Raw genomic sequence first — 12,094 nt, forward strand, 5'->3', positions numbered from 1 at the left:
ATATTCATTTAGAAACAACAACACCAATGTTTTAACTCAGGAAGAGTTCAGAAATCGATATCTGGTGGAAAAACCAGGAGTGCATTTTTTTCCAAAGCTGTATTTCTAAAATTGACAAAGTTTGCACCACATGTCAATAAGAATCCAAATAATTCACACATACAAAGAAACGAACGCAAATTAATTTAGAAATTATGTGAAAAATGTATAAAGACACAGGGGAATAAATGTTAACTGTTGTTCAGAAAGCAATCCTGCCCCCTGGTGGTGCCAATTAATATCATCTGGTTCAAGCCTAATTCATGGTCCATCAAAAGGTTTTCTCATTACCATTACTGCACAAGAAACATCTCACCTGCATCTCTAAATCTTTAAATGTTCCAGTGCACAAAAAGATCTATCGTCTCTATTACAGTCATTGCACAAGACTCCACTGCTGAAGAAAAACTGTGCATCTTAACTATGCTGCGTAGCTTTTGAAAAAGTTGATCAAATTCTGGGAGAATCACTGGACCGACAGTGAAGTTTTGAGGAAGTAACATCATAGTGAGGGGTTGAGAAAAACTTTGATTAGAGGAATGGAGAAAAGATAAAACGGCAGAAGGGATGAAATTCACTTTAACACATTTTAGCAGGCATGTCTTATACTTATTCCCTGTGCTAATTCATTTTGTATGTGTGGGTCACTTGGGTTCATGCTGTCATCTGGTGAGAACTAGTTCCAGTAAAATTACATATTTACTGAGAAAAATGAGCTTATTTTTCATATTAAATCTTTCTATTGCCAAATCTCAACATAAGTATTTGTTATAACACTTTATTTGAAGGGGTGTGCATAAGACTGACATGTCATAAACATGACATAACATCTGTTATGACCATGAAGGAGTCTTCATTAATGGCTATGACTGATAACATGAAGTGCATTTGGCAAATAATGACACTTTCAATGCAAAGTTGTACTAAAAGTTGCATTAAAAGTCCAACTTTGCATTTAAAGTCTCATTATTTACTGAATGACACTTCATGACAAGAATCATTACCATTCATGAAAACGCCTTCATGTTCATAACAGGTGTTACAACATGTTTATGGCAGTATTATGTTAGTCTTATGCACACCTCTTCAAATAAAGTGTTACCGTATCTGTTAACTTTGATGATTTTTAATTTTGAGCTACATATAAAGGCACAGTTAGTCATAAATAAAAATGGGCCATTTTACAGGTTTGTTGGCCTCATGATACCAAACTGCGATAAATCAAGACGTTATAGATCAGAATTGACTTTAAAGACTCTGGACTTGGTACAGGATGATCTAGTTCTGATCGAACAACTCTTAATTTAAATACATTCAGTCCAGATTCCCCAACATTTAAACATTTTACTGTACCGATGAATCAAAATTCAGATGATTTGGGTAATTTGAGGTTAAGGTTTTGTTCTTCAATGTGGCAAAAACTACAAACAGGAAAAGTCTGAAAGCTTTGAGATCGGTAGGAACCCTGCAAAAAACATCTATGGATCGACGTCCCTTCTTCTGTCCGCCCACCGGCTCAGCGTCTCCCAACTGGGCACGAATAAGTGTCATTACCACTTACAGGTGCTTACAGGTGTGTGTGCACAACGTCTCAGTGCAGGTGCACAAAGTGTAGGTTTTCATATTTAGTGTACAGATCCTGGAAAAGAGGGGAAGTAGCAGGGGGTACATTTCCACAGGCACGTGTTTAGCGTTCATTTACACAGTGGAAATAGGGAATTACAGACAGAATTAATGGCACAGGACAGAGACAAACTAATGCCAGGAAAGTAAAACTGCATCAGGCATCAAAAGACGCCAAAAGAGTCCAATTGATAATACTCGTCTTTAAATTTAGCTCCTTTAACAGTCTCTTTTTTTTGTCTCAGGTTTACTAGGAGCTGAGCTGCAGTTACTGTGCCAGCATGATTTGTCACATCAAATAGTACCGACGACTGTACAGAGTGTGTGGCGAAGGTTCACACTGTTGCATGACTCTTTCTCACCTGAACTGCACAGTGAGATCTGAGTGGGTGTGAACATCCAAGGTCAGAGGCTTTTAAAACGGGAAATCTCCCACCTGCGCTCAAGCAGTTTTAATGCAAACATGCATCGATCAACAATTCATCAGGAGAGAAAAATAAGTTAAAAAATAAAACAAAAATCAGAGCTCAGTGCACCTTAATGCATAACACTAAGAAAAGTCTGTGGAGGGAGTATTTTAGAATCGGATAGGATATCCATGAGAAACGGGGTTAAAGTGGGGAATCAAAGCTCCTCACTGAGTAACACTAAGGCATTTAAAACGGCTTTGATAACTCTTTAGCATTCAGACAGAAAACACTAAAACTACACATTCTGCACCTCCTCTACATCAACATTTAAATAGAGCGGCACCTGTCAGTTCTGGTCAGAAGTTTACATGCACACCATCTGTATATATCCCATGGATTTAATACATCTTTTTTTCTCTTGCTGGAAAACTTTGTGATTTTTAAACATTTTAGTTTACGTTGGATATTTTCTAGTTCTAGCTCCTTCCATTCCTGGTTAGATGTTTGACCTTTCCTCTTGGCAGGATTGGTAGAGCTCATTATAAACGGTTGGTTTCCTGGCACAGACCACATGTTTTAAGCATAGATCACACATTTTGATGTCAATGCCATTTCAGAAACTTATTGTTAGCCAGCCTTATCCTTTGAAAATCTGGTTCTCATTTGGGATTTTTGTCTTGTTGGGACTTCCATCTATTTCAAATTTCTCAGTCACTTAGATGTTGATTTCTACTGAAGACGAGTAATTTGGAGGTAGTGCCTCTTCATAATTGTTGCACACTGCAAAAACACCAAATCCTACCAAGTATTTGTGGCTTGGTTCAAGTGTAAATGCCTAAGTACTCTTGAAGACAAAACTAGCTTACAAGTGACATTTTAGCGAGATGTTGGAGCTTGTTTTAAGTCAATAATTGATGACTGATTGACTTTGGGACATCGAGGACTATGTTTAAAAGCCAAGTTTGTATCAGAAAACCAGTCAGCTTGACTGAATCCTACCAACAATGCCATGAAGAGAAGTCCATTTCTAAGCAGAATTATGCAAAATGTGCAAAATATGTTTATCCAACTATTAAATGTAGCCAATTAATACATTTGAGATTGAATTATTATTTATCCAAAATCACAGAGGTGATATGTAATTATTCTCAGAATGTAGGGCTGAATGATATGGCTGAAAAAACGCATCACGATATGAGGGTTTCATATCAATTGATATCAATAATGTTTGATTAGATTTTGTTTTAAAGATCTGAAATGCTACCAAACTGGTGGCGTGACTGTTCCTGTTCTGAGCAGGAACCTGGAACTGCTGCTGCGCAAGTTGCTTGGTAACCAGAAGTTCTCAGGTTGTTGCTAGGCAACCAGAAGTTCTCAAGTTGTTGCTAGGTAACCAAAGAGGGAGCGAGTTACTAAATGCCACACATCTTTCTTAGTTATCCTTGAGAGGTTGAGAGGCTAAAACTGATCCTTTGCTTAAATTCCCAGAATGCTGTGCGGTTCTGAACCAGAGTTCAGTGAAATCCCATCAGATGTATCATCTATTGATACTGATCACGTGTTTATTACGACTTACATTGTCATCGGTTTATTGTCCAGCCCTACAAGAACGATTCAAATCCATCGATACCAAATCCGATATGCAGAAGAAGCTCTGTGACTTTATGTAAACTCGCGACCGGAACGTAACGGGTGGATCTTTTAATTTATTTCTCCACCACAACACTAGACTTTGCCTGCTGCCACACAGAAACAGTAAGAAACAGCTGTTCTAGCTCAAATATTACCCCCGACTCCCCGCCCCCAAACCCGCTCACCGAACCCAAGATCCTTTCGAGAGCTTTTAAAACAAATGCACATACGCACACATCCACAAACACACACACAATCCAGGCAGAACGATAGCAGTCAGGTGGCCCTAAGAACACACTATGGCCAGTTAACTCGCTGTATATTAATAGTGTATCATAGCTCTATACATGGTTTAGTAAAGGAACTGTATAGTAATCCCCGTGTGATGGCGGACCGGAGGCTCTGGAGGGGGGGAAGGACGTTAAGCAGAGCCGGTCAGCGCAGCGGCTCAGTGTAAAGCTAGTTCTACAGCGTCAGCCGACATGTTGAGTCTCCTGCAGCGTCCCAAGCCTCAAACATGGCCGCTTCTTAAAGGTACTATACAGTAGCTTCACTCTTATACAGCCAAAACAAAGTGCGTAAAGGCACTATGAAACAGCTCCTAAACGCGGGAGTCTGAAAGAAAAAAAACAATTATTATAAAGAAAATCCATACATTGCAATGGCTAAAGGACAAACTGTGACTACTACTGTACGTGATCACCATATTTAGTGGCCCCTACTGCGCTATAGATGGAAAATAAAAATAAGCCCCTATCCCCCACCAGCAGCGGATGGTTTTAAAGATTAAACAGTGTCAGTCAAAGGTAAAATTAGACATGATCGGCCGTCCCAAAGAAAGGCTTTGATTTTGACACGAGTAAACCACACACACACACGACAACTGTGATTGGTTGGTGAAGTACTTTTTCTTTAAGAGGTGAGTTTTTTTCTTCTTTTTGTTTTTTTTCCGAGGTCAGAATGGTTCGATTGATCGTAAAAGAGAGTAATACCACACGACATCAACAATGTTCCAGCAGCAACCGAATGCTGATTCAGATTTTACAGCCGGGGGGCCAGAAAGCACTAGCACTGATAAACTATAATAAACACTTCAAGAAAAGCGTGGTACTCCGTCGTATAATTACAACAACACTCCCCAGTGGATCTCTTTTGTTTCTTTTTTTTTTTTTAAACAAACAATAATCTGCTAATTAGAGCTGCACAAAATGAGTCAGAATTCAGCTGCTGCAAATCTAAATCTGGTTTCCTCTTTGTGTTTTTGGCTACAAAAGTAAGACCACGTGAAAGTATATCTCATTTTGGCAAGTAGATATAGCGCGTTTTAGGTTAACACTTAACTTTCTTTTCAAATTAAATCCTAAGCATACGGCATGTTTGGAATACTCATCACTTCAGCAGGTAATACTTGACATTTTGAATACTTGTTGAGTTTTTTTTTCTTTTTTCTTCTTCTTATTATTATCGTCTATGGTGGTAGAGCTGGCTGGAGGGTCCACAGCCTTACGAGAGGCAGATGGTGAGACACTGAGATGAAGGAGAAGAAGAAGTCCGGCCGTCGGAGGAGGAGGGCGGACAGTCAGCCTCAAATCTCCAGTCTGTGTCTCTCTCTTATCTAGATGAAGGTGGTGTTTGGAGAACATGGGGGTCGTTTTCTCTTCTCTGGGATGCTTTGACGGTCCTGCACCGACAGCTCGGCTTGCAGATGTAGGTCGGTCGGGCGGAGGACACAAACGACCAGCGCCGGAGCCGGACGGCGCCGCACTCGGGGCTCCGGAGGTCCAGCAATTAACTATGACTAAAACAACATCAGGTATGAAGGCGAAGAGTCGGGAGGGACGAAGGTTTTTTTTTTTTTTTTTTAAGGGAAGGGAGCGAGAATGAGGAGAATGAAGTTAATGTAACAGAGAGTGATGATGGGGGCTGAGAGCTGGATAAAGCAGCAGCAGCTGAATGAGCAGGAGGGTGTAGAGAGGCGGACGGAAGGAGTGACCTCTTCCACAGTCTGACGTGTTCTCCTGCAAATCGACAGAAAAGACGTCGCACTTACACATCTTGTTTCATTCCAAAACACTGACTGCAAATGTAAATTATAGCTCCTGATTGTAGCCTGGAGCGAGCGCTTTTCACTTTGGGATCATTTTGACCAAATTAGTTGGACTAATCTTCAAAAATTACCTCTCTCTGGTTTCAGATTTGTGTCTGAATCTATTTAATCAACATTTCCGTTAATTACTTTCAAGCTGACATTTTTGGAAAGTGTTCAGGGGGAAGCAGAGCAACAACCAAGTCAGGTTTTTAATAACATGTACCTGAAATGCTGAGTGAGCACCAAGACTAACAGAGAAAAGTTGCAGCTGGTTTTACATTTACATCAACATTTGCAAAGTGACACTCACATCTTTAAGTTAGCAAAACAAGCCGTTGTTGATTTCCTTATCTGCCTCAAAGACCGACGAATATTAAACTAAACTATAATCAATGTGGTTATTATAAACCAGAACTGGGTAGTAAATAACCAGTTACATTTACTTGAATAACGTTTTGGAAAAAATGTACGTAAAGTCAGAATCTGCTTTAAGTCTATTTCTGTCTATAAAGGGAGCAGTTTAACGACGCGACTCTGAGTAAACAGCCGTTTGAAATCAAAATGAAGAGTTAAAAAATTCCTGCAGACTAATTATTTCAGAAAAATACAAAAACAAGTAGAATACTTCACTATTGTTGATACCCCAGGTGAAGATCTCAAACTTTAAATAGACATCGTCGACCCCAAGATCACATTTTTCTCTGTAATTCTCTTAAAGAGGCATGGAAATTCATTTTTGCTTCTCTTACCGTCCTCGTCTCGTTTGTCAGAGGACGTCGAGATGCTATACATTTTCTCATTTAGGTTCTTTTCTTTCCAGTTTTAAAGGGAGAAATAGAAATATGGATTGTATCATATTTTTACCCAAAGCAAACAAGAAGTGATGGCGTACAAATCAAAAGTTCCTTGACACTGATCAATGCTTTGGAATCATTTTGTTGAGTTTATTGGGTTATTTATTATCTTTAATGTTGATTTTTTTCTCTCACAGATTTCTCTCCAGAGCACATCCTAAATATTAGGAAAAAATGCAGCTTGTATAGCTGAAATATTTAGCTGCAATGCTACTTGAAGATCGTCATTCATTTTTTTCCATTGCCGTTGCAAGGCTGTAATTTTAGCTTCTGCAATAAAGCTTTTTCTCTGTGTGTATTAATGATTATTAAGGTATATTTGGTGTTAGAACTATCAAAATAGACAGTTGTAAATGTTTTAGAGGGGATCTCAAGAATTTGTTGATTTTAACTATTCTGTGCTGAAACTCCATAAATACCTGGGTCCAGTGTTCTCAAATTAAAGGTATCAAATTTTATGTTTCTTTTTTGCATCACTGCAACACAAAGTGAGCATAAAAGCTTTATGAATAATCCTTACAATAGGATAAAATAAGTAAGCCAAAGAACATCTGTTTTAGTGCTGCAGCTCACAGTTTCATTTTCCTAAGTGATGACAAGTTTATTTAAACATTTTTAACATGTCCTATGTTTCCTTTCCCTCGGGAAACTCTGCGTTGTTATGCATAAAATAACTTTGTCTATTCCTCCCAAGAAAATGACATTAAAACATGTTTTTAAGTTGAATGTGTGATAACAATCGGACACATGCAGACAAGAAAACATGACATGCAGTTTAAAAATAAATGGTGCAAACAAAAGTCAGTTTTATGGGAAAATCTTTTAAGCCAGAAAAGTAGGTGGTCTTTATTCACACAGCAGAACATAAAATAAAATACACTCTATTACATGTTGGAGCATGTTATGTACTTCATTTTGCATATCTTTTTACATTGAGGTTGTCAAACTGAGCCTATAATAACAGGATTTTATGGTTGTCTGAGCCTTTAAAAACAGGTTTTGATGATAAAATAAGGTTGTTGTTTTAATGATTGCTCATATTCTAGAATTTGCGCTCGGTTTTGCAGCTTGCATTATGACACATTTTAAGGGACTATTTTCAGGTGCGGATTAATACACATTTGGGACAATAAAAACGTTTTCACAGCAGGAGACTGCATGCTTTCTTGAGCCAATTTATGCCAGTGTGTTGACAAATTATTACATCAGTATGTGTTTTTTTAAAATAAGCTGTATATCATTACCTTTCTAAAATAAGTTTTTTGCCAAAAGTGTTTTTTGTTTTTTTTGCCTAAAATATTTTGGAAAGAAAGGAAAAGAGGTGGTGATTTTTTTTTTCTTTGTTGACAAAATCACTTGGTAAAAATTACTTATGCCATTATCTTCGGAAAGTGAAGATCTTGAAAATAATGGAATTTTCTATGATTTCCAAATGTGTTATTGTCTGGTTGTTCCTGAACAAGTGCAGTAAAACTGACTGGCTGAATAAATCTCAGTAGCTGCGGAAAAGAATAACATCTAAAACTCTTACAGCTACGTTGCTGTCGAAGCAGGTGGAAGGTCCTTTCCGATACCGTGCAGTCGTCATTTCTTCACACGGATTTTCCTCCTTGACTGATTTATTACTCCATTAAGGAACATTTAAAAATATTCTAATAAGAATTAAAAACCCAACAGCGATGAAGGAGAGGCAGGTTTGTTACTGTGTCTGCAGTGGAAAGGATACACTCCTCCTTGTCCTGGGAAAGATCTTCTATCTCGCAGGAGCTGCATGGCAGCTTTTCTGCTACCACAAACAGCAAGTTGGTGTTGTTTATCCTTTTGGCATGAATCAGCCTGCAGTGAAAAAGACAGCTTTGTCAACAACCTCCCTCTGCTTGCTTGCATCTCGCACTCATTTGCTAATGGATCAGCAAGATTTATGAGACAGCCTTACAAGGCTCATTTAGCCAATAATGTGACCATTTCATTTAAAAACGACGCAGGTTTACAGTCTGCAGCACTTTTCAGGCTGCTTGCTAACCGCGCCTCTGTCTTTCCGCATGATTTGCGTGAAGGGACACGTGCATGACCTGGAACAGTTTCCGCAGTCTTGGAGGATGTTGTAGGAGTTGCTGAGGTTACTGAAGTAGTACTGGGTTTGGATCATCACACAGCTCCTCTCTTTTGACTCTATTACTTCTGCTTCCACCTCGTCTGCAACATCAGCAGAACAGAGAGAGACACGTTGGTCACCCGAGGTTCTGCACATGTCCGATGATGGTGAATTTTAAACTCTGCTCACACACACCTGTGACAAACCAGCTGTGATAAGCCAAACCGTATAAAAGCTGTTGGAACAAGGACCTGTAGCGACGAGAGATGCAATTAAGAACATGGAAGACCAGGAACAGGTTAGAGGAAAATTATATGGAGTTACATTTTCAGCCTTTTTGTAAAACAAACCCATAAAATACAGCATAGAGAGCTGCAGGCAGACATTAATTCAAGTAGACAGAGCTGGAGGGAAAAGAAGACGTTCTGAAACATTTTTCATTCAGTTCATTAAAACAGTTTTTAGTTAGCAAAAAGTGCCACTGTTGATTTCCTTATCTCCCAAAAAGACTGACAAATATTAAACTAAACTATAATCAATGCAGTTACTAAAAATCAGAATTGGATAGTACATTTACATAATAGTTACATTTACTCAATTACTTTTACTTTTTGGAAAAAGTACTTTTCAGAGTATTTTTACTACATTGTACTTTTTACTTTTACTTGAGTAACTTTAGTATGAAGTACTGTTCCTCTTACTTGAGTAAAATTTCTGGTTTCTCAGTAACTTCACTGAATTAAGAACAAGTTTGTTTTAACCAAATATTCACCAGACACAGACAAACACCTGCAGTTTTTGTTAAAGTTTCATAAGTTTTATACTGAAAGAAATTGATTTGGAAATCTGCATGTCACTGTAGTCAAAAGCACTTACACAAATTTACAAAAAAATCCACAAATAACTACTTAGTTATTACTGAATGGGATATTTCTTGACATCAGTGACATTAAGATAATAAATGCACTTAGTCATGTTTTTAAAGATATTGATATTTGTTGCTGCTACCACAGAAAAACAAAGAGCAAAGGTAAAAATCCCAACCTTACTTTGGCTTTTTGTAGTTTGCAAATATCACCATGTATAGTTCAACATTGAAAAGATAACTCAGTTTTTTTTTTTAAATAAATGGCCGGTCACCAGCATTGGCTCGTGTCCAAAATCTGAGGCATTTCTAGTATTTTATGGCTCTGCTGCTAATGAAACAATAACTTAAATATAAACAGGAACAACTGAAGATTCTTTCACAGCCATTTTTTTGTTCTCGTCTACAACAGAGCTTCAGATGGAGACATTTTTATCAGGCTTCAAACTTTGATGTTCTTTGCTGTTGCTGCTTGTATAAAAGTAATAAGTTAAGTAGCTTAAGTCAGCTCAGGTGTGATGGCAGCTACAGCAGGGAATAAATGTTGGCACGAATGGAGCGCTTTAGATTTTTATCATGATTTAGTCATTAAACAAGAAGGACTAGAAGAACATGACTTAAACATGACCTGTTAAATATGGAAATGTAATTACAGTGTGAAGCAAAAAAGGTTTTTTTCTTTTCATCCATGTTACCAAACTGCTACTGCCACAGGTATTACATCTAAACCAGGAAGTCTTTAAGAGCTTTCTGTGCCTCCATGATCGTTTATTATTTGATGAAGAAAGTTGGTTCTATTCTGGGGACTAAAGTGAAGGAAGAACTTCCTATTGTGTGTAAGTATTGCTTTTTATGTCTACAGGTCATAATCATTGTATTTCAATGCTCAAAAATATGCACTGCGTGTCTCTCTTGACAATTTATTTGACCAAAGAAGTAACTGCAGTAAAAGAAATGCAACGAATCTTTGAAAGCACCAACAAAATTGTTTTGGCTACCTAGATAGCCAGTCTCCTACTTTGAATCCAGATACAGCTAATAGCAAAATATGCACATTATTTTATGCAGTTTATTGACCCAGAGTGCAAACCGCAAGGAGCGAGGTGCTTCAGATCTTACCAGGCAGCAGCTGACGTCCACCATGCCAGGTTAACAAAGTCTGCAATCGTAGGCTGCAGACACAAAGAAAAGAAACTTTTATTCATTTCTTTCTGCTAAACGGGTCAGTATAATTTATTTGCAGCTGCCTCTTACATGTTTATCTGTCTAAAATTACTACTTATATTTTTGTCTTTGACATAAAGTAGCATTAATTAAAATGAAGGAAAAAATGTGACTGTTTTCTGTGATTTAACAGAGGAAAATTATTACTGAAGATGAATAAAGAAAAATAATCAACTGCCAGAAGAAAAAATGTTTTGTGGGAGAGTTATTAAGCAATTGCATAATTTTGCTGGGATATTGGAAAAGGTACTGAGGAAAAGGTACTTAGGATCTTGAATACTTTTGGTGGATCACATAAAAATAACTCAAAAACCTGCAAAGCTTTAGCAAAATGAACTCAGTCTCTTGAAACGCTCTCCAGCATTTTGAAAAATCTTTTGCATAATCTTATAAAAATAACTCCGGATCCTGCTAAACCTTTGGAAAAGTAAGGAAATATCCCAATGAACCTTTTCTTTTTTTTTTTTTGTGGGATGTTGCAAAAATAACTACCAGTGTTGCTAAACTTTGCTGGAATCTTAAAACCAAACTTGGATCTTGTAAAAGTGCTCAGTGTGTTTGGAGTCGTGTTCTTACCACAAACACTCCTCGCCTTGCTGCTCCTGCTTCGCTGTTTTGTACTCGTTCACACACAGACTGATAATCAAACGACTGCTTGCGCTTGTAGAAGGAGTTGTTGTAGAGAGCGTACATCAAGTTTGGGTCAACGACACCAAGAAATTTGCCCACCTGCAAGGATACAAAGCTCTGCTCAGCACTTTGTGACGATTAGAGTAAATCTGGGATGTCTGAAAAATAAATCTTATATTTAATAAAACCTCGCTCCAGTCATCCTTCTGATTTGACATGATTAGGAATCCGCCGTCATCAATTAAATAGCACAGGAGATCCTGCAAAAAGACACACAGCAACAGGAGTTTGAAGATGATTCAGGTGAGAAACAGAATATTAAAATACATCATTTAAATTTGTACAGCTAGCATGAATACTCACATCACTATTAGCTTCACAGTCCATCTCACAACCTCTGTTGGGTCCACACTGTCATGGAGGAAAACACAGTTTGGTGCAAGAATTAAAACTCGTCAAAATAATAATTTTTTCATTAAATGAACAGTTAAAGCATGATAATTTATACCGTATTTGAGCCTTGACGGCTGTCTGTGTGGTTGCTGGCAAGAATCTTGAATTTATCGGTCCATGCTTCCAGGTCTAACTTTACTCCAAGAACTGAGAAAAACACAGTAATCAATGCATTAAAAT

At 37.8% G+C, this 12,094-nt stretch overlaps 1 protein-coding gene across 7 annotated transcripts in view; it reads right to left on the minus strand.

Moving 5' to 3' along the window:
• Positions 1–1,278: 1,278 nt before the first annotated feature.
• cacna2d2a (calcium channel, voltage-dependent, alpha 2/delta subunit 2a) overlaps positions 1,279–12,094 on the minus strand; it is a 290,040-nt gene continuing 279,224 nt past the window's right edge. For all 7 annotated transcript variants that reach the window (XM_008408670.2, XM_008408662.2, XM_008408667.2 and 4 more), the window contains 10 exons: positions 11,970–12,061; positions 11,825–11,872; positions 11,650–11,721; positions 11,408–11,560; positions 10,727–10,779; positions 8,938–8,993; positions 8,720–8,843; positions 8,374–8,483; positions 8,179–8,261; positions 1,279–5,722 (listed from right to left, as the gene is read on the minus strand). In XM_008408670.2, coding sequence (XP_008406892.1) covers positions 5,600–5,722; positions 8,179–8,261; positions 8,374–8,483; positions 8,720–8,843; positions 8,938–8,993; positions 10,727–10,779; positions 11,408–11,560; positions 11,650–11,721; positions 11,825–11,872; positions 11,970–12,061 — 914 coding nt within the window. In that variant the 3' untranslated portion in view covers positions 1,279–5,599. The remainder of the gene's footprint in view (positions 5,723–8,178; positions 8,262–8,373; positions 8,484–8,719; positions 8,844–8,937; positions 8,994–10,726; positions 10,780–11,407; positions 11,561–11,649; positions 11,722–11,824; positions 11,873–11,969; positions 12,062–12,094) is intronic.

The sequence above is a fragment of the Poecilia reticulata genome, linkage group LG5 (genome assembly GCF_000633615.1).
Source record: "Poecilia reticulata strain Guanapo linkage group LG5, Guppy_female_1.0+MT, whole genome shotgun sequence".
Classification (NCBI taxonomy): Eukaryota; Metazoa; Chordata; class Actinopteri; order Cyprinodontiformes; family Poeciliidae; genus Poecilia; species Poecilia reticulata.